Source organism: Pelophylax lessonae, assembly GCF_965119305.1.
Source record: "Pelophylax lessonae genome assembly, chromosome: 1".
Taxonomy (NCBI): domain Eukaryota; kingdom Metazoa; phylum Chordata; class Amphibia; order Anura; family Ranidae; genus Pelophylax; species Pelophylax lessonae.
Window position 1 is genome coordinate 637,817,279 of NC_138768.1, and position 23,399 is coordinate 637,840,677.

Here is a 23,399-nt window from a genome sequence, read left to right on the forward strand (position 1 = left end):
CTCGTGTAACCGTGTATAGCGTTTTTTGGAATGCATGTCTATGGACAAAAATATGCTGCAGCAGTTGCTCCAGGGCACCACAACTACAGCTGTAATTTATTCTGTACGCCCATGCGCCTTATAATTTGGCAGTGTGCAAGGACCCCTAAGAAGAAACTTTCTTCTTAGCTACTGAAAGCTTTATTTCCCATGTAATCAGTCAGAAGCTAGAGATATTTTAGCAGGCAAAACCTATTTGATGATAATCTTTGTAAGTTGACCTTTTCAAAAAAAAAAAAAAAACAACAACTGCAGAATTAAATACTGTGCGTTGTGGCGCTATATGTGGAAGAAAGGGAGCAGGTATATTTTTTATGTCTGCTCTTGTGCTTTGATTTATGTAAATGGGCTGCCCTAAGGTAAAGGGCGTTGGTACAATGCACTGGAACAGACTGCTGTGAAATCAGCCTTAAAATGTAATTCCACTTTTCCAGTCAAATTGGAAAGCCCCCCCCCCCACTGTATATTTGTTATGTGTTCCCATTCAAACAGCATACCTAAAACTAATTTAAAAAAATATATTTCTACCTTTCTAGTTGTCTCTTTGGAGCAACACTATATGTAGGCCTCTAAAGACAGCATTCAGTATACCGTGATTTAAATGTGCAATTAAGGGACAGACTGAGAGACAAATATTTTTTACAGTGCATTAACATACAATGTACCACTCATGCCTTGAGAGGTTAAACTTTTTTAAAGAGAGAAAGTATGCACATCTAGCTTACAAATGATAATGAGATCTGCTCATAATACATAATACAGACAAGATTCGTTATAGTAAACATAACTCCTCAGCTCCCTACATAGATGGGAAAACGACATAGACTGTTTAACCACTTCTGGACCAGAAGGATTTACACCCTTATTGACCAGGCCATTTTTTGCAATACAGCACTGCGTTAATTTAACTGACAATTACGTGGTCGTGCGACGCTGTACCCAAATAAAACTGATTTCTTTTTATTTCCCCACAAATAGAGCTTTCCTTTGGTGGTATTTGATTACCTGTGCGATTTTTTTTTTTTGCGCTATAAACAAAAAAAAAAAAAAAAAAAAAAAGAGCGAAAATTCTGAAAAAAAAAAAAAAAAAAATTTTATACTTTCTGCTATATAACATTCCCAGTTTTTCATCATTTTAGGCCAATTTGTAATCTGCTACATATTTTTGGTAAAAAAATCCCAATAAGTGGAAATTTATTGGTTTGCACGAAAGTTATTGCATCTACAAACTAGGGAAAAGATTTAATGTAATTTTTATTTTTTTATTTTTACTAGTAATGGCGGTGATCAGCGATTTTTAGTGGGACTGCGACATTGCGGCAGACAGATCGGACACCTAACTGACATTCTTGACACTTTTGAGGGGACCAGTGACATTACTATAGTAATCAGTGCTAAAAATATGCACTATTACTGTACTAATGACACTGGCAGGGAAGGGGTTAACATCAGGGGCGATCAAAGGGTTGAATGTGTTCCTAGGGGGTGCTTTCTAACTGTGGGGGATGGGCTTGCTGCATGAACACAGATACCTGTGTTCCTAAATAAGGGGAACACAGAATCCCTGTGTTCATAACTGACAGACCGCCGTTCTGTCTCCACGGGGGAGCGATCGTGGGTGTACGGCGGCAATCGTGGCCGCAGGACCTGCTGAATGGCTTCCCTGTGGCCAATGGTACGTCGTTTCGCAGGCCAAAGCCGACCCGCCACATTAAAACTACGGCAGCTGGTCGCAGGGCCGGAGTGGGACTCATTTTCAGCTCTGGAGTTTCATGCCTTAGAGTGGCCCACTTTAGTTCACGACTGACTATATTAAAATAATGTAATTAAAACCTCAGAATATAAGTTTGCAATGGCGCACTGTTCTTTACAGCCTTGTAATTCATTGTATTTTTCAAAAAATATCATTTCCAATTCTGTGCAAATACAGTAGCCTAAGTTTTTCTTCACAGTGAAGATTTATTAGAACAGTAAATAACAGGACAGTATCAGAATCGATTTTCTTTAAAAATTAGTATTCATAAATATCCAAACATTGAAATGAAGAAAAAAATCTAATTTAAATGTATCAGATGCAGTGCTTGTCTCAGCAATCAGTTTATTCACCCTTAGTGTTAGTGTGAATTTGCAATTCCTCCTCCTCTGTGTGCAAGGGCCACTACCCAGACAGATGCAGGCCAGCAAGGACCCCCTGTGTTTTGAGTACAGTACAGATGTCCTTCTAGTGGGTCTCTCCCCCGTTTCATATTTCATGCACTGGGGAGAGAAATATAAAAAAATTGCATCCAGACATAAAGGAATATACCCAAAAGAGGAGCTGGGAATAACACAGAGAGACCCACTAGAAGGACATCTGTACTCAAAACGCAGGGGTCCTTGCTGATGGGAGTGGTTTCATAATTATCTGTCAGCTGTGGCAGCTGCAGGGCTCTAATGAGGAAATCTACTGGGGGTACATCCCTTTAGACGTGTTCCTATTAGGAGTATCTCACCAAAAATGATATTTTTGTTGCAGTGGATGCCAGAAATCTGACTTGTATCTAAGGCAGGCTTCTGGGAAAGTTGGTGAGCCAATCATACAAGCAGGAAATTAGGTTTCTGGGGTGTGGTCAGTACACATTCTGTCTACAGAACAGCTCCAGGAAGCCATATTTCATTGCATTTTCAGAAAATTACAACAGCTGCAGATTGAAAAGAAAAATTGGATTTTTGTCTTACTGTAAAATCCTTTTCTCTGAAGTTCATTGACGGACGCAGTCTCTGATATCCATATCAGTAGGGTTATGCTGCCCACTACAGGAGTAGGACACTAGGCAAAAAAAAAGTTCTGGCTACGCCTATGGGCAAGTTCCAGGGGGTATACCCTCTCTCTTCCTGCTATAGGATGTCAGTTTTGTATCAAAGCAGTGTCAGAGAAAAAATAATACCAGCCCAACTCAAAATAGAGGGGTGGGTACTGCGTCCATCAATGAACTGATTTTACGGTAAGACAAAAATCAAATTTTCTCTATCGTTCATGGACGGACGCAGTCTCTGATCTCCATATCAGTAGGGACATCCCAAAGCAGTGCCATAAAATGAGGGGTGGGAACAGAAGAAAAATAAGTCCCCAAGGCCAAACATAGCCAACCAGGCAACACAGGACTCATCAGAACAACAAGATGAGGCCCACCTGAAAAAAACATTAAACACCCTCAAGGAAGGCTAAGAAGCCCCCCTAAACAGCAGCCTGCAAAACTTTGTGGCCAAAAGAGGCATCTGCAGATGCCAGCACATCCACCTTATAAAATTTTGTGAAGGTATGAACCGACGACAAGGTAGCCGCCTTGCAAACCTGAAGCACAGATGCCTGATAGCAAAAAGCCCAGGAAGCACTAAGCGCCCGAGAAGAATGCGCATTAACAGGGAAAGGAGGAACCTGACCCTTAATCGAATAAGCCTGCACCACTGTCTGTCTGATCCATCTAGAAATAGTTGCAGCAGGCACAGGCAGCCCTTTTTTTGGACCATCCGTGAGTACAAACAGCGAATCAGACTTCGGAAAAGACTCAGTAGTCTCCAAGTACACCCTGATTGCCAGAACCACATCCACAGTATGCAGTGCAAATTCCTTAGGATGTTTTGGCTTAGGACACAAAGAGGGTAACACAATGTCCTCATTTAAGCGAAAACTGGAAACCACCTTCGGAAGGAAGGACAGATCCGGACGAAGTATCACTTTATCCCGGTGAACCACCAGATAGGGAGAACAACAGGACAATGCCGCCAATTATGACACACTGCATGCAGAAGTAATAGCCACCAAAAAGGCCACCTAAGGTAAGCAGGGGAATCTCCAGAATACTTTTAAAAGGAGGTTTCTGAAGACCCGAAAGCACCAAATTAGGGTCCCAAGGTGGTAACGGTGGACGCCCCGGAGGTACAAAGTGTCGTACTGGATAAAGTTACGCACTAGGGAATAGGTGGCTAATGGCCTTTGGAAAATAATTGCCAAGGCAGAAACCTGACCCATGATAGTACTCAAGGCCAACTTTTGATCAACACCTTGTTGAAGGAAAGCCAGGATCTGAGCCACCAAGTAAGAATGAGGCGGATCCCCCAAGAGACTCATACCACACAATGTATGACTTCCACGTACGATGATAGATCTTCCTAGAAGACTTTTTCCTCGCTCTAAGCAGAGTGGGATTTACTGAAGCAGACAATCCCCTGTCCTTCAGCACCTGGCTTTCAACAGCCAAGCCATCAAAGCCAGCGACCGTAAAGCAGAATGAAAGATCGGTCCCTGAGACAGTAAATGCTCCCTGAGAGGAAGTCTCCAAGGAGCGTCTGCGACTAGCCTGGCCAGGTCGGCATACCAAGCTCGGCGAGGCCAGTCCAGAGCCACAAGAATGATTGGAATCGCTTCTGCCTCAATCCTGCGAAGAAGTCGTGGCAGCAACTTGAGAGGAGGAAAGGCATAAATCAGCTGATACTGACCCCACAGGGCCACAAGCACGTCTGCGGTGTCTGCCAGAGAATCCCAGGAGAGGGCCACAAACCTTTGCACTTTTCTGTTGATCCGAGACGCCAACAGATCTACATTTGGAGTGCCCCAATGAAGGCACAACTGCTGGAACACTCCTGAATGGAGGGACCATTCCCCTGCATCCAAGGCCTGTCGACTGAGGTAATCTGCCTGCCAATTTTCCACTCCTGGAATGTGAACAGCGGAGAGAGCTGGAACAAAGAATTCCGCCAATCGAAGGATGCCTGCCACTTCCAAAGCCGCAAGGACACTTTTGGTGCCCCCTTGGTGATTGACATAAGCCACGGCCGTGGCATTGTCTGATTGAATGTGCACTGGACAACCCTGCAGGAGCTCGGGCCATAGGACTAGGCAAAGCCGAAAAGCTCTCAGCTCCAGAACATTGATCGGTAACCTGGATTCCTCCAGGGACCAGACTCCTTGAGCAGACAACCTGCCGAGAACACCTCTACACCTGGACAGACTTGCATCCATGGAGACAATTGTCCAATATATAGGGAGGAAGGATTTTCCTTGCTTGAGCATCTGAGACCGAAGCCACCAGATCAGGGACTTCCTGGTCACCTGGCTCTGATTCTCCAGGGAATTTGGATTCTTGTTCCATTTGAGAAGGATTTCCTTCTGGAGGATCCTCGTGTGGAATTAAGCGAAGGGGACCGCCTCAAAGGACGACACCATCAGGACTCTCATACAGGTTCGAAGGGACGACCATTTGCTGGACAGCAACAGCTGAACCACAGCCTGGAGTTTTTTTCAAGCGGATTCTATCTTGAAGTTTTGAACTTGCACGAAGCAATACAGTGCTTTCAGGTCCAGGATTGGACGTACCTTGCCTTCCTTCCTAGGAAACATGAACAGGTTTAAATAAAAGCCCTGAAAACGTTCCGCACACAGAACCGGAACTATTACTCCCTGTTGTACCAGGTCCTGCTCTGTCCCAGAGAGCGCCAGCAAGCGATCCGGGGACAGTCGCACATTGGAAGGAAAAAACCTTACAGGCGGGACGAATCGAAACTCGATCTTGTAATCGGACCACATGACCTCTTGAACCCATTTGTCTGGTATCCGGGATAGCCACAGGTCCAGGAATCAGCAAAGATGTCCCCCCATCCCAGGTACGGATGAGGGAGCACCTTCAGGCTGAAGTGGCCTTGTCCTCTGGTCTGAAAAAACTAGATTTCTTTTTGCCAGACCAGGGTCACTTGGAATCACCTGAGGGAGTCTTGAAGGGCTTTGCCTTACCGACTGACCCTGAGGGACGAAAAAAAACTTCTTGTGTGCTGAAAAGGAGGGACCCCATCTGCGACGAGGGTCATTACCCTTGTTAGCCTGCGGGAGAGAGGTACTCTTACCCCCAGTGAGACCTTTTATAATGTCATCCAGGGTAGCCCCAAACAGGTGATCTCCTTGAAAAGGTAGATCAGTCAAGGCCTTCTGTGAAGTCTGATCCCCAGACCAGCACTTGCCGAAACAGACAGTCGTCCCAATATGGGAGCAGTATCCAGCGCGGCATCGCAAACAAGTTGCAACCCCTGCACCAGTTGGTCCAACAGCTCCTCAAAAGGCAGGAGGGAGACATTTCCCCTCCAGGTCACGGCGTAGTAACTTAGCCCATTCAGTCAATGTTTGCGAGACAAGGGCAACCATAAATACCGGTCTTAGTGCGGACCCCGCCAGGGAGTACATATTGGGGGCCACAGACTTCACCTTAAAGGTCTGGGAATCCTCCACTGGGATCATGGTAGCTTTATTCTTTCAATCTGAAGACCGAAGGGTCCACCGTAGGTGGCACAGTCCACTTCTTTACAAGGGACTCCTCAAAAGGGTAGCGTCTAGAAATCCGCTTAGGCACCCCAGGGGAACATTTTGGGCGGTCCCATTCTTTTTTGAGCATGGTGTCAAAATATGCGGGAAAAACCTTTGCCACTCTGGATGGCTTGTGAGCACCAAACGTAACCTGCTCCTCAGTCGCAGCTGCGTCCTCCATTTTTAGAGTCTCACGCACAGATAATACCAGTGCGTCCACCAGTGTCTTGTCTGTGCGGCAGTGGAGGTAGAAATGTCATCCTCACTATCAGAGGAGACAGGGCGCGAGATAGCGGATCCTGCAGGGAAACCGGCGCCTGAGTCAGACTCAGAATCTGAGACATCAGATGAGGCAGGGGTAGGCGGAGGGCACCTCACCATTTAAAGGCCACCTCCACACAGGACACAACGATTCCAGGACAACCAAAAGTGCATCTATTGACAGCTGGGATCTGGAGGGCCCTGTGGCCTCCCTGAGGGAGTCAGGGGGGGATATATGGTCTACAGGGTCCATGTTGCACCAGGGGAACCCGTCAGCAAAAAGTTGAACAAAAATTTTTTGTTTGTTTTTAAAAACATCCCACCGTGCTACAGCGCCCCTAAGAGGTCAGTCAGAGTGCACTGGAGACCCCCAGCAGAGAGAAGAAGAGACCCCCCCAGACTCACCACCCTACACAAAAGATGCCCCAGGAGGCCCAGAAACGTCTGCACAGTGTGTGTCAGCAGCAAACTCGATCCAAAATTGAGATCTAAAGATCAGCATTAGGGTATAGGGAGGAGCTCCACCCACAAAAATGCCTCCAGGAACTCCCATTCAGTGATACCCATTAGAAAAAAAACACTGGAAAATGGCGCCGGGGGTACCAAGATGGCCCCCGCTTCATGCAGAGCACATGGGCTACAAGAAAATGGCAACCCTGCACGGCCTGCGGCGCTACTGAGGACCCCTCGTGGGGAACCCCCTGCCTCCTGAATGGGATTGTTTGGAAGGTGGGCCCTGGAGTGAGAGGTAGAACCCCCCCCGCACGATCGTTCATCCATCGCTGGTGGACTCCGCCCCCAGAAGTAGTCACCCACGTCCCAATATCCCCAGTAGTGAGGGGAAAGGGGGGCAGTAGGAGGGGGGTGTGTGACAGGACAGAGGGGAACCCAGGATTGTGAGGGTCCGACCGTCCCAGGGAGGGGCCCGCGTCCACCCCAAAATCCGCCAGGAGAAGAGGGGGGAACATTTACTCACCATACCAGAACAGGCAAACGCCATCTCCTGACAGAACCCCTGTCTGCCGAAGTGGGGGGCTGTTGGCCAAATAGGAACGCTGCGACTCGGGCCTAGACCTGGTCGTACGCGACCTGGCGAGATGTTTAACTCGCGGGGCCAGTCCCTGTCCAGTGGGACTATGTCGCGGCCGACTCAGTGCGGAGCTAAGGTCTGCACGCGCTCGTTGGTTGGCTGGGGTGACCACTGGATCTATACATCCAGCCAGTCGCCCAGATTCAGCATAGTTGCTTGTAGATCTCACAAGAAAAAATCTGGAGAAAAGCGAACTAAAAAAAAATGTATCTAGAAAAAAAAAAAAAACTTTGCCAGGATCAGAGATCACAGCAAGGAACAAGGTCCTTACTCCTGACTAAGCAGATTAAAACTGACATCCTATAGCAGGAAGAGAGAGGGTATAACCCCTAGGAATGCCCATAGGCTTAGCCAGAACTTTTTTCTGCCTAGTGTCCTACTCCTGTAGGGGGCAGCATAACCTTACTGATATGGAGATCAGAGACTGCGTCCGTCAATGAATGATAGAGAAAGGTAATTTTTAATAACATTCAATTACAATATGACTTGTGTGGCAATTGTATATGCTATATTGTTTTTTCTTTATTTGCGGCACAGTGGTGTAGTGGTTAGCACTTTCACCTAGCAGCAAGAGGGTCGCTGGTTCGAATCCCAACCACGACACTACCTGCCTGGAGTTTGCATGTTCCCCCTGTGCCTGCGTGGGTTTCCCCCGGGTACTCCGGTTTCCTCCCACACTCCAAAGACATGCTGGTAGGTTAATTGGATCCTGTATAAAAAAAAAAAAAAAAAGAAATTGGCCCTACTATGTATGTATGAATGCGAGTTAGGGACCTTAGATTGTAAGCTCCTTGAGGGCAGGGACTGATGGGAATGTGCAATGTATATGAGAAGCGCTGCGTAAATTGACAGCGCTATATAAGAACCTGAAATAAAATAAATAAATTTGCTATTCTCCCCCCCCCCCCCCCCACAAAAGTGGAGTTACCCTTTAACATACTCTTCCCTCTGACAGATTCCCACTAACTTTGCAAAATACCACCTGAAGCCTCGTCTTTGAGAAACTTTGCACCATGGCCCCACAATTACATCACCACATATAATGCAGAGCCCTGCATTTTACCGGAGGATGGTGAGGGACCACCCACAGGTCGGAGCAGAAAAGTGAAGTATTTATTACAACTTATTCCTCATCCCCTGAGTTAACAAGCATTTACCATTACAGTGTAGGAGGCATTGCAAGGGTATATTTTATTTTTGTAAGTCCTAAAGCTGGGCTTAAAAAAAGAACAGGAACTACCCTACCGATGTCACACACGTGACCACAACATTATAGCAATGATCTGCGCTGACCATCACATTTAGTGGAGATTGATGAACATAATTATGATCACAAATGGCACTGGTTCAATTGCTCTGCTATGCCACATAGACATAAATCTTTACTCAGGTTTGAGTTAATAATGCAGTAGAGAATGTCTCTGTGATGATAGTTTGTGTGCTTTATCATTTCCATGCAAGAACAAAAGATTAACTCATGGGAATGAAAGGGTACATCAACAAAGCCTTACTGTATCAGTAATATAAACAGGCTGACATACTGTCAGTTTACTTACTTCTCATTCTCTTTTACTATGCTTTCTATCCTTAATCTCATTTCACCCATTTGTACCTATAGAAAACAGAAACAAATATTACATGAAAATAACGAAAGAGAAGACAAGCTTTTAGATGTCTATCGTTTGAATTTTCTGTGATGACAGCAGCTTTTTTTTCTAATCCCTGCGCTGAAAATTATTTCAAGAGTAGATTTGTCATTTACCAGTTACACAAACATACAAAAAAAAACGCAATGGTAGGGTAATCATTTTTTGTTCTGGGAATCAGATAAAAAAGTGATTTTATCTTTCTTCAAAGAAGAGATCTTTTCTGACAAACTCAATGGCAGCATACCTATGGGGGTAGTCTCTTCCTCCTCTATCCTCATAGGATTGTTTTTCTAGAAATATATTCCCTCTCTCCCAGCCACAGCATTCCTTTTTCTTCTCCCCTCATTTCCTCTGTGACTAAGTCATCACAAAGAAAATATAGGAACCCAATAGGTTCTGAACCCGCACAAAATCAATAACCAAAAAACAAACTACAATAAAGAGCTGGGTGTTGTAAAGTGTAAAAAAACACCTATATTGTGAAAACAAATACATTATAAAATACATATCACCATAGTGAATTGACAAATAAATACATCTTCATATAAATACAGAAAATACATAAAAATTGTGAAGTCCATATTTAATCCCACACGTGAATAGCGTCCTCGGTGCGTATAGGAGAGGTTCCTCTCCACCAGCATGCAGACGCACTATACACTCACCAGACCTAATCGACCCCTATTACAGAGAGTCAAACTGCGGAAATGGTAAAATCCAGGAATGAGGTCACAGGAATGAATACTGAGTATTCAAAGCTCCAGCATTGCATAGAGAGGGAGAGGAAGGAACACTCTCATGGAGCAGTATTTTAAATCATTTATTTAAAAAACAAGGTTATATTGCACTTACATCAAAGAAGACAGGGATCAGCATGTGTCTGCAATCCACCTGCGTCCCAGCTGACCAGAAATGACAGATGTCAAACACTACCCAACGCTATTTTGTTAGTCTATGCCTGACACCATCAGGGGTTACGTGCTTGTATACTTCTGACCACTTTTATATAGTTCATAACCAGCCTGGGCCAAACCGATTCAATCCTCAGCCATCCGTAAATAATATGCAACTATATTAATGCATATTAGTGCTAAAATTCTCATCTATCAAAAAAAATAGAATTTTTCCTACAGCTTACCTAAAAAATCCTTTTCTTGGAATACCAGTAAACCCCCGCTTCATTGCGGTTCAGTTTTTGCGTTCCCGGTATATTGCATTTTTTTCTGTAATGTTATTTTACTATATTATAATAGGAAGAAAGCTGCGCACAAAGAATTGTTTGGCTAAAAGGCTGCTCGTACAAAGTATATCAAACCAAGAATAAATGAAGGGAAAGTACAGCGCCACTAATTTAGTAACTAACTAACTGAACTTGCAGAGGTAAACCAAAGTCCAGAGGTAAGCCTTCCCTCAGAGGGAAGGCTTTTCTGTGACTGAGAATTCATATGCAAAGCACGTCAGCAGCACCTCATGGGAAGGCGATTGCTATGGAGGTTTTCTAAAGTTTAAAGTTGCACCCCTTGGCAAGCGGAGCGAGATTTCTGTGGCTGAGGACTGCTGTCTTTGCTGCCTCCACCAACTTCTCCTGCGTCCACTCCGCTGTCCTCGCTCAGAGTCTGCCCGCTGTCAGAGAGCTGGGAGAGAGAGGCCGGGGGGGAGACGGGCAAGACGGCTGCAGAGATCAAGAACATGTTGTATCATTAAAGGGCATCTGTACAGAAGAGCATCACAGGTTATCCCTTATGTACACCTGGGGTTTATTGAGGTCTACCGGATCCATGGTCCTACCCGGAAGTTCTGTGGATGACTGGAGAGGAATTGGACGCATTATTTGTTCCTGGTGATTGACATCGCACGCCTGTTTGACCTTCCGTAACAGGGGGTCCAACCTTCCGGTAAGGGTACATCCTTTATTGTTTTGTGTGATCTCTGCCAGAAACTTCTTTTGCAAGATTGGTGTTGGATCTACGGCCATAATTTCAGCATCTGAAATTTCTCTCTCTATGGACTTATGGACTTTTATTTTACTATATTGCCAGAATGTTTATACTGCTCTGAATATAACTGTCTATTTATGTCAATAAGCAAAGATCTGTGCGGTAGGAGAATCTCAATTTATTTCCACAAATCAATATGTAGTGAATACTTTTTATTGATTAATTTCTTTTTAAAAGCATATACCAAACTTAGTGAAAACAGTCTACAGTATGGAATATATAAGAATATTTATTCACGAGACATGTATTCACGATAAATGATCAAACTTGAGATGACACAAAAAGATAACTTTACATAAAATATGAACTTCAACCAATGAATGCAATGTGATATGTAGCTCAGTAATGAAAGTTAAAATAAAGCAAGATTACATTTTCTCCAGGTATAGTATAAACCATAAATGTATGTTCTATATAATCAGACCACAATTGTCTGCGCAATGCACAGTCTGATAGTCACTCCACTGCAGATGAAGCGAGAATAGGCTATGCAAAACGTGAGACTAATACACCAATATGCGCTAAATCTGATATTAATAAAAATGTATAAAAAGCAAAAATCATCTCTTAGAGAAAAATCTACATATGGTTAATACGGCTGGGATTGTAATCTTGTTACCCTTCAATATGCAATGTAAAACATTTAAGGAAGTACATAAACAATATAGAATAATAATCAAATAATTAACAAGGAATATTTACCATATTTAAAATGGCTGCTAGCTTAGAATGGTCGTTACCAGAGTCCTTAAAGAGGAAGTAAACCCTCCTCAGGAAGTTGTACCTATAGGTAAGCCTATATTAAGGCTTACCTATAGGTACTGTAAATATCTCCTAAACATGCACCGTTTAGGAGATATTTACCTTTAATGCAGCCAGTGACGTCACTGGCGCATGCGCTCTGAAGGAACGGCAGATCGTGCCGTTCCTTCAGAGCCCCGTGCCGTGACCGTCGGCTCCCGCGCGCGGGACTGACGTCACCGCGGCTCCGGCCAATCAGATGGCCGGATGCCGCGATCCCGGAAGACGGGCGACTATACATGTCGCCCGTCATACAGGTAAGCGGACGGCACGGCGGGGGCTCGTTCTAAGGTAAGTATTTCATAATGAGCTACTATGCGATGCATACTAGCTCATTATGTGTTTCTCTTTCAGGATGTAAAGAAGAGAAAAAAATTTTTTCTCGGTTTACAACCTCTTTAAGATGGCAGCCTTTCCAAGATGGTGGCCAGGTAGGGAGGAGTTTCGTTTGGCGTCCTTCCAAGTTTCAGATACATGATGGAGCAAAATGGAGTCTGTATAGATGAGTCTATGCATGGCCGTAGTAGCGTGTGTATTGTATATGTAATGTATGTTGTGCAAATGTCCTGTGTCTCTCTCATCTGGGTTTTCCTTTTTATATGGTATTGAACAAAGGACTATTAAAATTACCATAAGTTAAACCCAGAAGGAGTGACATTATCCCCATTGGTTGGGACATCTTATTCATTAACTGGTGAGGTCATTGGGTGACACCTCTTGGTTGACCAGAATATTAAAATTAAATGATGATTCCTCCATATTTAAGAGTAATCATCATAAAACAACATAAAATGTATCCATACTCTCATCTATTACATGTCCATTTAATATCCACCATGTATCTAGGTAAAGATTAAATCTGGTAACACCATTATATATTATTAATATATATATCTAGATATATTGGAAATTACTTTTCAACCTAACACTTCAACTAGTAGCAGTCAGTCACCAGAGATGGCAGTATTGTGTTGCTCTGAGCTTTAGTATATAGCAATATAGCAGCATTATTTACCCACAAATAAAACTTTGCACCTTATATTGACAAAGAGCTTACCATCTCAGACTTTCTAGAGTCTGGCAAGGTTAGAAAAGTTTTATGATTAATTTTTACAACTTACAAAGTTTTAACATGAAGTCTTTCTAACATGCAGTGATGAGTCATCAAAATCAGTTTAACTTTCTTTTAGCAAGGATGAAACAATTATAATATATAACGGTTTTCTACATATCTATGTATGTTAGTTATATATATATATTTCATTGTTAATATTCTGTTACATATAAGATTATAACGTATCTGTAAATCTTATTTTAAATGGATCTAAACACAGAAAATACTGACTAAGGTTTATGGTCCCACACACAGATAAGATTACCTTGGTATAACGCCTTAGACTTTATCTTAAAGAAAGTTAAAGAGGAAGTAAACCCTCCTCGGGAAGTTGTACCTATAGGTAAGCCTATGATAAGGCTTACCTATAGGTACTGTAAATATCTCCTAAACTTGTACCGTTTAGGAGATATTTACCTTTAATGCAGCCAGTGATGTCACTGGCGCATGCGCTCTGAAGGAACGGCTGATCGTGCCGTTCCTTCAGAGCCCCGTGCCGTGACCGTCGGCTCCCGCGCGCGTGCGCGGGAGTGACGTCACCGCGGCTCCGGCCAATCAGGTGGCCGGATGCCGAGATCCCGGAAGACGGGCGACTGAACATGTCGCTCGTCATACAGGTGAGTGAGCGGCACGGCGGGGGCTCGTTCTAAGGTAAGTATTTCATAATGAGCTAGTATGCGATGCATACTAGCTCATTATGTCTTTCTCTTGCAGGATGTAAAAAAAAAAAAAAAATTTTAAACGGGTTTACAACCTCTTTAAACAGACTATTTATTTATTACCTTAGGTCAACACAGCATGTTTGGGTAAACCTGTTTAAGAATTTCCTGAATAGACATTTTTTTTGTTAAAGGAGATTTAACCGTTCAGTAACCTTAACAAAAATGGATGTCACTGCTTAGTATTTCTATGTAGAACAAAATATGAAATATTTCATTTCTTCTCTTATTTAATCTCCCCAAATAAGCCTGACAATATAAACCATTGAAAATTAAATATTTTTGTGTTTTCCATAGCTCTTGCTTTGTCTCTCAGTATCTTTTATGTGTTTAAATGAGTTTCTATTGTTTTAAAAGTGTGTTTAAAGACCTTAAAATGCTTTTAAATGTACAGTGACAGTAAAAAAAACATGCCTACAGTATATTTTAATAGAGTTTTTCTATTTCACGGATTTTCACTTTCCGCGGGTGTGTCCAGAACGTAACACCCTCGATGGAGGCGGGTTTACTGTACATCACGGGACACAGAGCTGGTAATAATAACTATTTGGGTAATACACCACCTATAGGTGAATGGACACTGGCAACCAATAGACAGGAAGTTAAATATCCTCTCCCATACAGGAAGAACATCAGTTTTTGAAGCAAGCAATGAAGATCCCAGAAAAGAGGGGAGGGAGCTCTGTATCCCGTGATGTACTCCAAGAAAAGGATTTTACACGTAAGCTGTAGGAAAAATCCTATTTCCTTTATCGTACATCACAGGACACAGAGCTGGTAATAATAACTATTTGGGATGTCCTAAAGCAATGCCCTTGAGGGGAGGGGACACAAAGTCCCAAATTTACCCCTGAACAAAGAAAACCCTTAGGACTATACAGCTACTTGCAGTACGCTAATAAAAAATTGAGCCCCTTCACGGGCTCGAACCTCCACTTGGTAGAATTTTGTGAACGTATGAACTGAAGACCAGGTAGCAGCTTTGCAGATCTGGGCCAAATGTACCTGATGGTGCACTGCCCATGAAGCACTTACCCTTCTGGTTAGAGTGGGCCTTTAAGTTAAAAGGCGGAACCTTACCTTTCAAGCCATAAACTTGAAAAATGACCTGACGAATCCACCTGGAAATAGTGGAGGAAGTTGCCGCCTGGCCTTTCTTAGGCCCATCTGGCAATACAGAGAAAGCATCAGTATTACAAATCTGTGCTGATCTGGTTAAATAGACTTTAACCGCATGAACGACATCAAGAGAATGTAACAACCTTTCCTCAGTAGATTGAGGATTAAAAAAAGGAAAGAACAATGTCCTGGTTCAAATGAAAACCAGAAACTACCTTAGGGAGAAAAGAAGGATGAGGACAAAAAACAACCTTATCCCTATGCAGAATTAGGAAGGGTTCTTTACACAAAAGAGCCGCTAACTCCGACACCCTTCTAGCTGAGGTTATAGCAACCAAAAAGACCAGCTTCCTCAACAACAGTAGCAAGGGACTATGCCTGATAGGCTCAAAAGGCTGCTTCTGCAGGGCTGTGAGAACCAGATTCAAGTCCCAAGGACATAGGGGTGGTTTAACTGGCGGAACCATGCGAGTCACACCTTGCAAAAAAGTCTGTACCAAAGAGTGCGTAGCCAAAGGTCTCTAAAAAAAAAAATTGACAAAGCGGAGAGCTTTAATGGTTCCTCATGCCAATTTTAAGTCCACCCCTAACTGAAGAAAGGCAAGAATTCTCCCAATAACATACTTTCACGGATGGCATTTCTTGGATTCTCACCAAGAGATATAGACTTTCCAAACTCTGTAATCGATTTTCCTAGAAACTAGCTTCCTGGCATTGATCAACGTGGCCAGAACTGAAGCCGAGATCCCCCAGTCTGTTAATATTCTGGTTTTAATAGCCAGACCATCAAATTCAATGACCGTAAACAGAGTGGAATATGGGACCTTGAGATAGCAGATCCGGACGGCATGGCAGCATCCATGGCCTCCCCACTGCCAACCTTATGATTTCTGCGTACCAACCTCCTGGGCCACGCTTGGGCCACCAGGATCATCGGTTTCCCCTCCACCTGTATCCTGTTTAGCAGCCGAGGTAGAAGCTGAACTGATGGAAATGCATAAATCAGGAGTCACCAGAGCATCTATTCCGATCGCAATCGGATCCTTGGATCTGGAAACAAAGTTGTCCAGTTTGTTGTTGAACCTGGATGCCAATAGATCTACATCGGGAGTACCCCAACGTTGACAGATCAGCTGAAACACTTCGGGGTGTAGGGACCATTCCCCAGGACACAGCTGCTGGCTACTTAAAAAATCCACCTGCCAATTGAAATAAATATAAGGAGGTTGCAACGGCGCTACCTTTAAAGTGAATAAGTGCTATGTAAGTGCCAACTTAGAATAAAGTGCCAGTAAATTAAAAATGTGCCATAACACGTTGGGTCCAAAGTAAAGTGCACTAGTGACTTGTGGTTTGACAAGGATAACTAATAGTTTATCCTGGACCCAAGAGGTGCAACCTAATAAAGTGCAGGTGCTGTATATATACTCAAATATAAAACAGTGGATTCCAAAGGGTGCAATTTATTAGTGATAACTACTTTTAGCTTCAGTAAATTATATTGAGTACACAAATAAATAAGTGATTATAAATAATATCCGTGCTATGTGGCGTATTTTGTCGCCACTTGGTGAAAAGTGAACAAAAATATGTTAAAATATAGAATGGGGTTGCAATTCCTTCATGCGTCCACTAGATGTCACCCCTGATATACGACCTGTATTGCTGTGAGGTGGTCGGTTATTTCCGGGGTTCTTCAGCGGAATGGATGTAGCTTTGAATCCCTCAAATAGAAGAAAAAGGCCCCATTGTAGTATGCAATCTGTAGCGTGGAGCAAAGAGAGCAAAAGACTCAGGTTTAGGCTGTCTAAGATCAGCGGCGACGGCCGGGAAGCTTCCGCGTTCCACGGCCCAGGCTCCGAAACCGGAAGTGACGTAATGACGTTGCGACTCCGCCCTACGCGTTTCGTCAGAGGACGTCTGCTGGAGCGGCGTGGCACCTGCCAATTGTCCACCCCTGGAATTAATACTGCTGACAGACATAGAACATACCTCTCTGCCCACAATAGGATATGGTTCACCTCTTTCTGAACCGACTGGCTTCTGGTGCTGCCCTGATGGTTGATATATGGTGCCGCCCTGATGGTTGATATAAGCCACTAGGGTTGAGTTGTCGGACTGAATCCTGACAGGACACCCCTGTAGTCTGGACGACCAATAATTCAGTGCCAAATGGGCAGCTCGGATTTCCAAAATATTGATGAGTAAAATCTTTTCCGCACAGACCATGTTCCCTTGGCAGACAGATCCTCCAAGATAGCACCCCAGCCCAGCAGGCTGGCATCTGTGGTTACTACTTTTCAGGCTACCGTCAGAAAAGATTTCCCCTTGATTGAGTTGGTGGGAACCAACCACCAAATCAGGTGCCGCCTTACTCTTGGGGGAAGGAACATTGGGCAATCCAAGGCTTGGACCTTCTTGTTCCAGGCCGAAAGAATACTGTTCTGAAACAGTCTGGAGTGGAACTGCGCATAAGGAATCTCCTCGAAGGAGGACATAATTTTGCCTAGCAGTCTCATGCACAGTAGGATGGAGGGAACTATTTCCTCCTTACGAACCAAACTAGCTTCTTTAGAGCCAGAACCTTCTCTGATGGCAAGAAAATCTTCGCCTGAGCGGTGTCTAAAACTAGACCTAGATATTCCTGGACCTGAACAGGTCTTAAGGCCAACTTTTCTCTGTTGATAATCCAACCCAGACTCTCTAAGAACTGGATTGTAAGAGACACATTTGTGTCAGACCTGGGCTTGAATGATTCTTGAGCAACAGGTCGTCCAGGTATCCTATTACTGAGATGCCTTGAGCCCTTAGGGAAGCCAATATCGGCGTCAAAACCTTTATAAACACCCGAGGAGCTGTAGCAAGGCCGAAAGGCAGAGTCACAAACTGGAAATGGCACTGCCCCACTGCAAAACACAGAAACTTTTGATGGGGCCTGAAGATTGGCAAATGAAGGTTTGCATCCCTGATATCTATGGAGGCCAAAAAGTTCCCTCTTCCTAGAGAGGCTACTATCGAGTGGATTGATTCCATGCGAAAAGACCGTACGGTCAAATATTGATTCAGAGCCTTGAGATCCAGAATAGGTCTTTCCTCGCCATATGGTTTTGGCACTGTAAAGAGGTTTGAATAAAACCCTGTGAATCTTTCGCTGACTGGAACCTCAACAATTACACCCTGGATCCACAACCTCCTTTTTTCTGGGCATGTAGGAATATTTGAGCCTAGAAACGATAGGGAGGAAACTCTCAAAACTCTATCATGTTGCCCCGAGCTACAATGGATAAGATCCATATGTCTTGAACCACTTGTTCCCACGTTTTTGAAAACTGCAAAAGTCTTTCCCCCCACCTGAGTGAGTGGGGGCGTCCGTTCATAACCTTACTTAGAACCTGTTTTACCAGGCTTTTGGACCCAGGGCTTCTTTTGACCTTGAGGCTTTCTGAAACCTGACGGCTGAGGCCATCAAAACTGCTTTGATGATGCTGCATTGGTAGGGACAGTGGCACTCGGAGCCTTAAAGGATGTTTTTTTATTCCTTCTCTTAACAGGCAAAAATGCACTCTTCCCCCCTGAGATTTTCTGGATATATTTATCCAGATCCTCACCAAAAAGAGACATTCCCCATGAAAGGGGAAAGCTGTCAACAATTTTTTACAAGGCATTTCTGCTGACCAAGTTTTCAGCCACAGAACTCTGCACATATGAACAGAAAAGAACTTGTTGGATAGAATCCTTAAGCACATCAGTTGAAAACAACAAAGCGCAAGAAATTTCTGCTAAATCGTCCGCAGATTCACTCTGAATAGGCAGATTCTTAGATATCCTCTTAAAATGGTTCTTCAAGGACTGACAGACCCATATAGCTGCAAAAGCTGTCTGAACAGCAGAGCCAGCAACAGCAAAGGAAGCCTTAAATAAGGACTCCAGTTTCTTATCTGCTGGATCCTTTAAACACTTTGGAATTATCAAACGGACAGGTTAAATTCTTATTCACAGAAGAGATGGCAGCATCAACAGACGGCATAGCCCATTTTTTCTTGAAATTCTCCTCCATAGGATATAGCAAAGAAAATCTCTTTGGAGGCATGAACAACCTGTCAGGATAATCCCAATCTGCATACAACAACTGCTGCAGCAGGGGGTGAAAAGGAAGGGCCCGAACACCCTGCTGAAGACATAAAGAGCCTAGCGAGGAACAAGAGGCCTCAGATACATCCGAAGGGGGCAATTTAAACCCAACCCGCACCATTTCAGTAAAGGATGGAATCAGCAATCTTTGGGAGCGAGATGCTGTAAATGGTTTCTCAGACTCAGAATCCCCTGAAGAAGAATTTTGTTCAGCCTGTGACTCCTGCATGTCACTAATGGCTACCTCCTCATCATCTTCTACTGCCCAATCTGGTTCTAGACCAGAAGCTCCCGTAGGACCTAGGGATAAAAGCCTTACCTCTTTGCTGGGACCAGGCGCAGGAGAATGGGACCTATCCCTTTTCTCCCGACCCTGAGAAACAGAAGAAATCATCCCGGCTATTTTTACCCTCTAGGCTAGCCAGGGCAGATGCTAAGGCATCCTTAGTAACATAGGGAAAAAACAGAAGCATCAGAGGTAGCAACAATACATGATAGACGTAAGGGCTCGGATTAGCCAGGAGCTTAAGGTCTTTCTGGGGTAGAAAATGCAGTGGGATCTACTGTGATCCAGCATTAACAGCTATCACAGAAAAAACACCACCTTTTTTCTTTGCCATGTACTGTAACACATGCCCAAACAGATATTATTAAACCTACACCGCTTCTCCCGATCAGCCGACCGTCCAGCCAGAGATCCTGAGCTCCTCTGCCTAGCAATGTTCAGTTGAAAAAGCGGGCTTCCTCATGCTGCCCCGTGACGTCATTCACGAGCGCCGCTCAAGCTGACGAGATCTGTAATGCAGGCAAAAAACCTTCCAAACAGCGCCATCTTGTGGCAGAAAAACAGTACTGTGGCTAAGAAAATGATGTACTATTCCTTTCTCTTGCAAAAACAGAAAAGGAACACTTACCAGTCCCGCCGCAGGACCCTGAATAGGACCCAAACTTCACCCATTACGGCGGGCTCCGTTCGTGACCATCAAAGACTGGGTCTCCCTGTTATACGGGGTCCACTCCCTTGGACCTGTAGAGCACCCTGCTGGAATCGCCTTGGGTAAGAATTTTAACCAGGGTTTCATTTCCCAGGGTCCAGCGCTCAAAGGGCTGAACCTCGGGTCTTCGACTGCTGAGGCTCGGGTACTATCCTTTTAGCATTTAGCCATTTGAATGGATCTGATTAGATAGCCCCTTTTTCTGGGACAACATGAAACTTGGAGAACTTTAACAGCCCTGACCACCACCTTCAAGACACTGGCGAAAAAAACTGATGTTCTTCCTGTACGGCAGGGGTTATATAGGAGGAACTTCCTGTTTATTGGTTGCCAGTGTCAATTCACCTATAGGTGGCGTATAACCCAAATAGTTATTATTACTAGCTCTGTGTCCCGTGATGTACGATAAAACTGAATTTTTGTAAAATCTTACCTGTAAAATTCCTTTCTCTGAGTCCTCCGACAGTCGCCGCCTCTTCATATTCGTCACAATGGGGGTAATTGACCTTTGCTCCGTAGGAGTAGCTAGGCAACAGAATATGTCAATATTAAAGCTTTTAACATATCCCACCTCCCAGGGGGTGGTCCCCTCAGTCAATACCCTCCTACTTCCTGTATCCATACCTCAGTTTTAGTGGAATAGCAGTAGAGTATATAACCAAACCCCAAAAGAGGGGAGGGGGCGGCGACTGTCGGAGGACTCAGAGAAAGGAATTTTACAGGTAAGATTTTACAAAAATTCAGTTTTCTCTTACGTCCTCCGACAGTCGCCGCCTCTTCATATTCGTCACAATGGGGACGTCCCAAAGCAGTGCAAACATGAGGGGTGGGAAACGCAGCCGTGCTCAAGGCAACGCAGTCTCCACATCAGAGAAAGGAACCTTACCAAAGGAAGGAAACCAGCTGGGAAGCATGAAAAAAACTTGCTCAACAGGAGCAACAACCCAGGAAAAAACAAATAACCTAGGGATAAAAAACATATCCCAACAGCCAAGGGTCCAAAACAAAGGACCCTAAGGAACCGCCGCACTAAGAACCTTGCGGCCAAAGGAAGCATCTGCCGATGCCTGAACATCCACCTTGTAGAATTTTGTGAATGTGTGAACGGTCGACCAAGTCGCCGCCTTACACACCTGGGCCACAGAAGCCCCATGACGACAGGCCCAAGACGTACTCAGAGATCTGGTAGAGTGCGCCTTCACAGGCATAGGAGGAACTTTCCCCTTCAAAGCATAGGCCTGTTCAACAGTCTGTCTGATCCATTTGGCGATGGTAGAAGCCGACGCCGCCATGCCCTTCCGAGGTCCCTCAGGAAGGACAAACAAAGAATCCGACTTGCGAAAAGATTCAGTCGCTTTTAGGTAAACCCTAAGCGCCCGAACAACATCCAAGGAATGCAAATCCACCTCCTTCGGAGGTTTAGGCTTCGCGCAGAGCGAAGGCAAGACAATGTCCTCATTGAGGTGAAAATCCGAAATCCTCTTCGGAAGAAAAGAAGGGTTAGGTCGCAAGACCACCTTGTCCAAGTGAATGACCATATACGGAGACCTGCAGGACAAAGCTGCCAGCTCCGACACTCTGCGAGCCGAAGTGATCGCCACCAAAAAGGCGACCTTCTTGGACAACATGGACAAAGATCTTCCTGATCTGTTCGAAAGGAGCACGTTGCAACACGGACAGAACAAGGTTCAAGTCCCAAGGAGGCAGAGGTTCCCTCCTAGGAGGGACCAAGTGCCGCATCCCCTGAACAAAAGTGCTAACCAAGGGGTTAGATGCCACAGGACGTTGAAAAAGAATGGCCAGCGCAGAAATCTGACCCTTGATCGTAGCCAGCGCCAAACGCTGGTCAACACCCGTTTGAAGGAAGGACAACACCCTAGACACCGAGTATGTGCGAGGGGAATACCCCCTGGACTCACACCAGGCAAAATAGGCCTTCCAAGTACGGTAATAGACCTTCCCTGAGGAAGACTTCCTCGCGTTGATCAAAGTGTGAATGACCTCAGGGGAGAGACCCCTATCCCTCAAGACCTCGGTTTCAACAGCCAGGCCGTCAAAGCCAGCGACTGCAAAGCAGGATGGAATATCGGTCCTTGAGACAGGAGATCTTCTCGCAGAGGCAGACGCCACGGAGCGTCGACCGCCATATTCACGAGGTCTGCGTACCAGGACCGGCGAGGCCAGTCCGGCGCCACAAGAATCACCGTGTGCGGTTCCGAGGTCAACCTGCGAAGGAACCTGGACAGCAGTTGAAACGGTGGAAACGCATACATCAGTCGATACCGATGCCACGGAGCTACCAACGCGTCTGACGCGTCTGCCCGAGGATAGCACGTCCTTGCCACGAACCTTTCCACCTTGGTGTTCAGACGAGACGCGAACAGGTCTACCTCCGGAAGACCCCACTTCGCGCACAACATCTGGAAGACATCCGGGTGGAGGGACCATTCCCCCTGGTCCAGGGACTGGCGATTCAGATAATCCGCCTGCCAGTTCTCCACCCCCGGAATGTGAACTGCCGATATCGCCGGGACGTGTGTCTCGGCCCAAGACAGAATGTCGGCCACCTCCTGAGCCGCTCGGGCACTCCTGGTGCCCCCTTGGTGGTTGATGTAGGCCACCGCCGTGGCATTGTCCGTCTGCACCCGAACCGGACGGCCCTGCAGCCTGTCCATCCAACGTCGAAGGCAGAGATTTATCGCTCGCAATTCCAGAATGTTGATCGGAAGGGAGGATTCCTCCTCCGACCAAGTTCCCAAGTTCACCAAACGCCCAGAACACCACCCCAGCCCGACAGGCTGGCATCCGTGGTGACCACCGTCCATGAAAGAGGACGAAAAGACTTGCCCCCCGACACCACCGGGGACTGGAGCCACCACAGAAGATCCCTTCTGGTGCGATGGCTCAACGAAATCTGGAGATCCAGAGATTGCGGGCGCCCGTCCCACCTGGACAGGATCTCCGCTTGGAGACCCCGCGTGTGAAACTGGGCGAAGGGAATTGCCTCGAAGGTCGAGACCATCAATCCCAGACATCGCATGCACGTCCGGAGGGACGATCACGGAACGTCCCTGAGGGACCTGACCTCCTCCTGAAGAGTCCTGAGTTTGTCGTCCGGTAGGAAGACCTTCGCCTGGACCGAGTCCAGAA

General features: G+C 45.2%; 1 protein-coding gene across 2 annotated transcripts in view; it reads right to left on the reverse strand.

The window, feature by feature from the left end:
* The window catches only part of SCLT1 (sodium channel and clathrin linker 1), a 365,290-nt gene that overhangs the window by 263,552 nt on the left and 78,339 nt on the right, over nt 1-23,399 (reverse strand). For both annotated transcript variants that reach the window (XM_082270326.1, XM_082270327.1), the window contains exon 6: nt 9,281-9,336. In XM_082270326.1, coding sequence (XP_082126452.1) covers nt 9,281-9,336 — 56 coding nt within the window. The remainder of the gene's footprint in view (nt 1-9,280; nt 9,337-23,399) is intronic.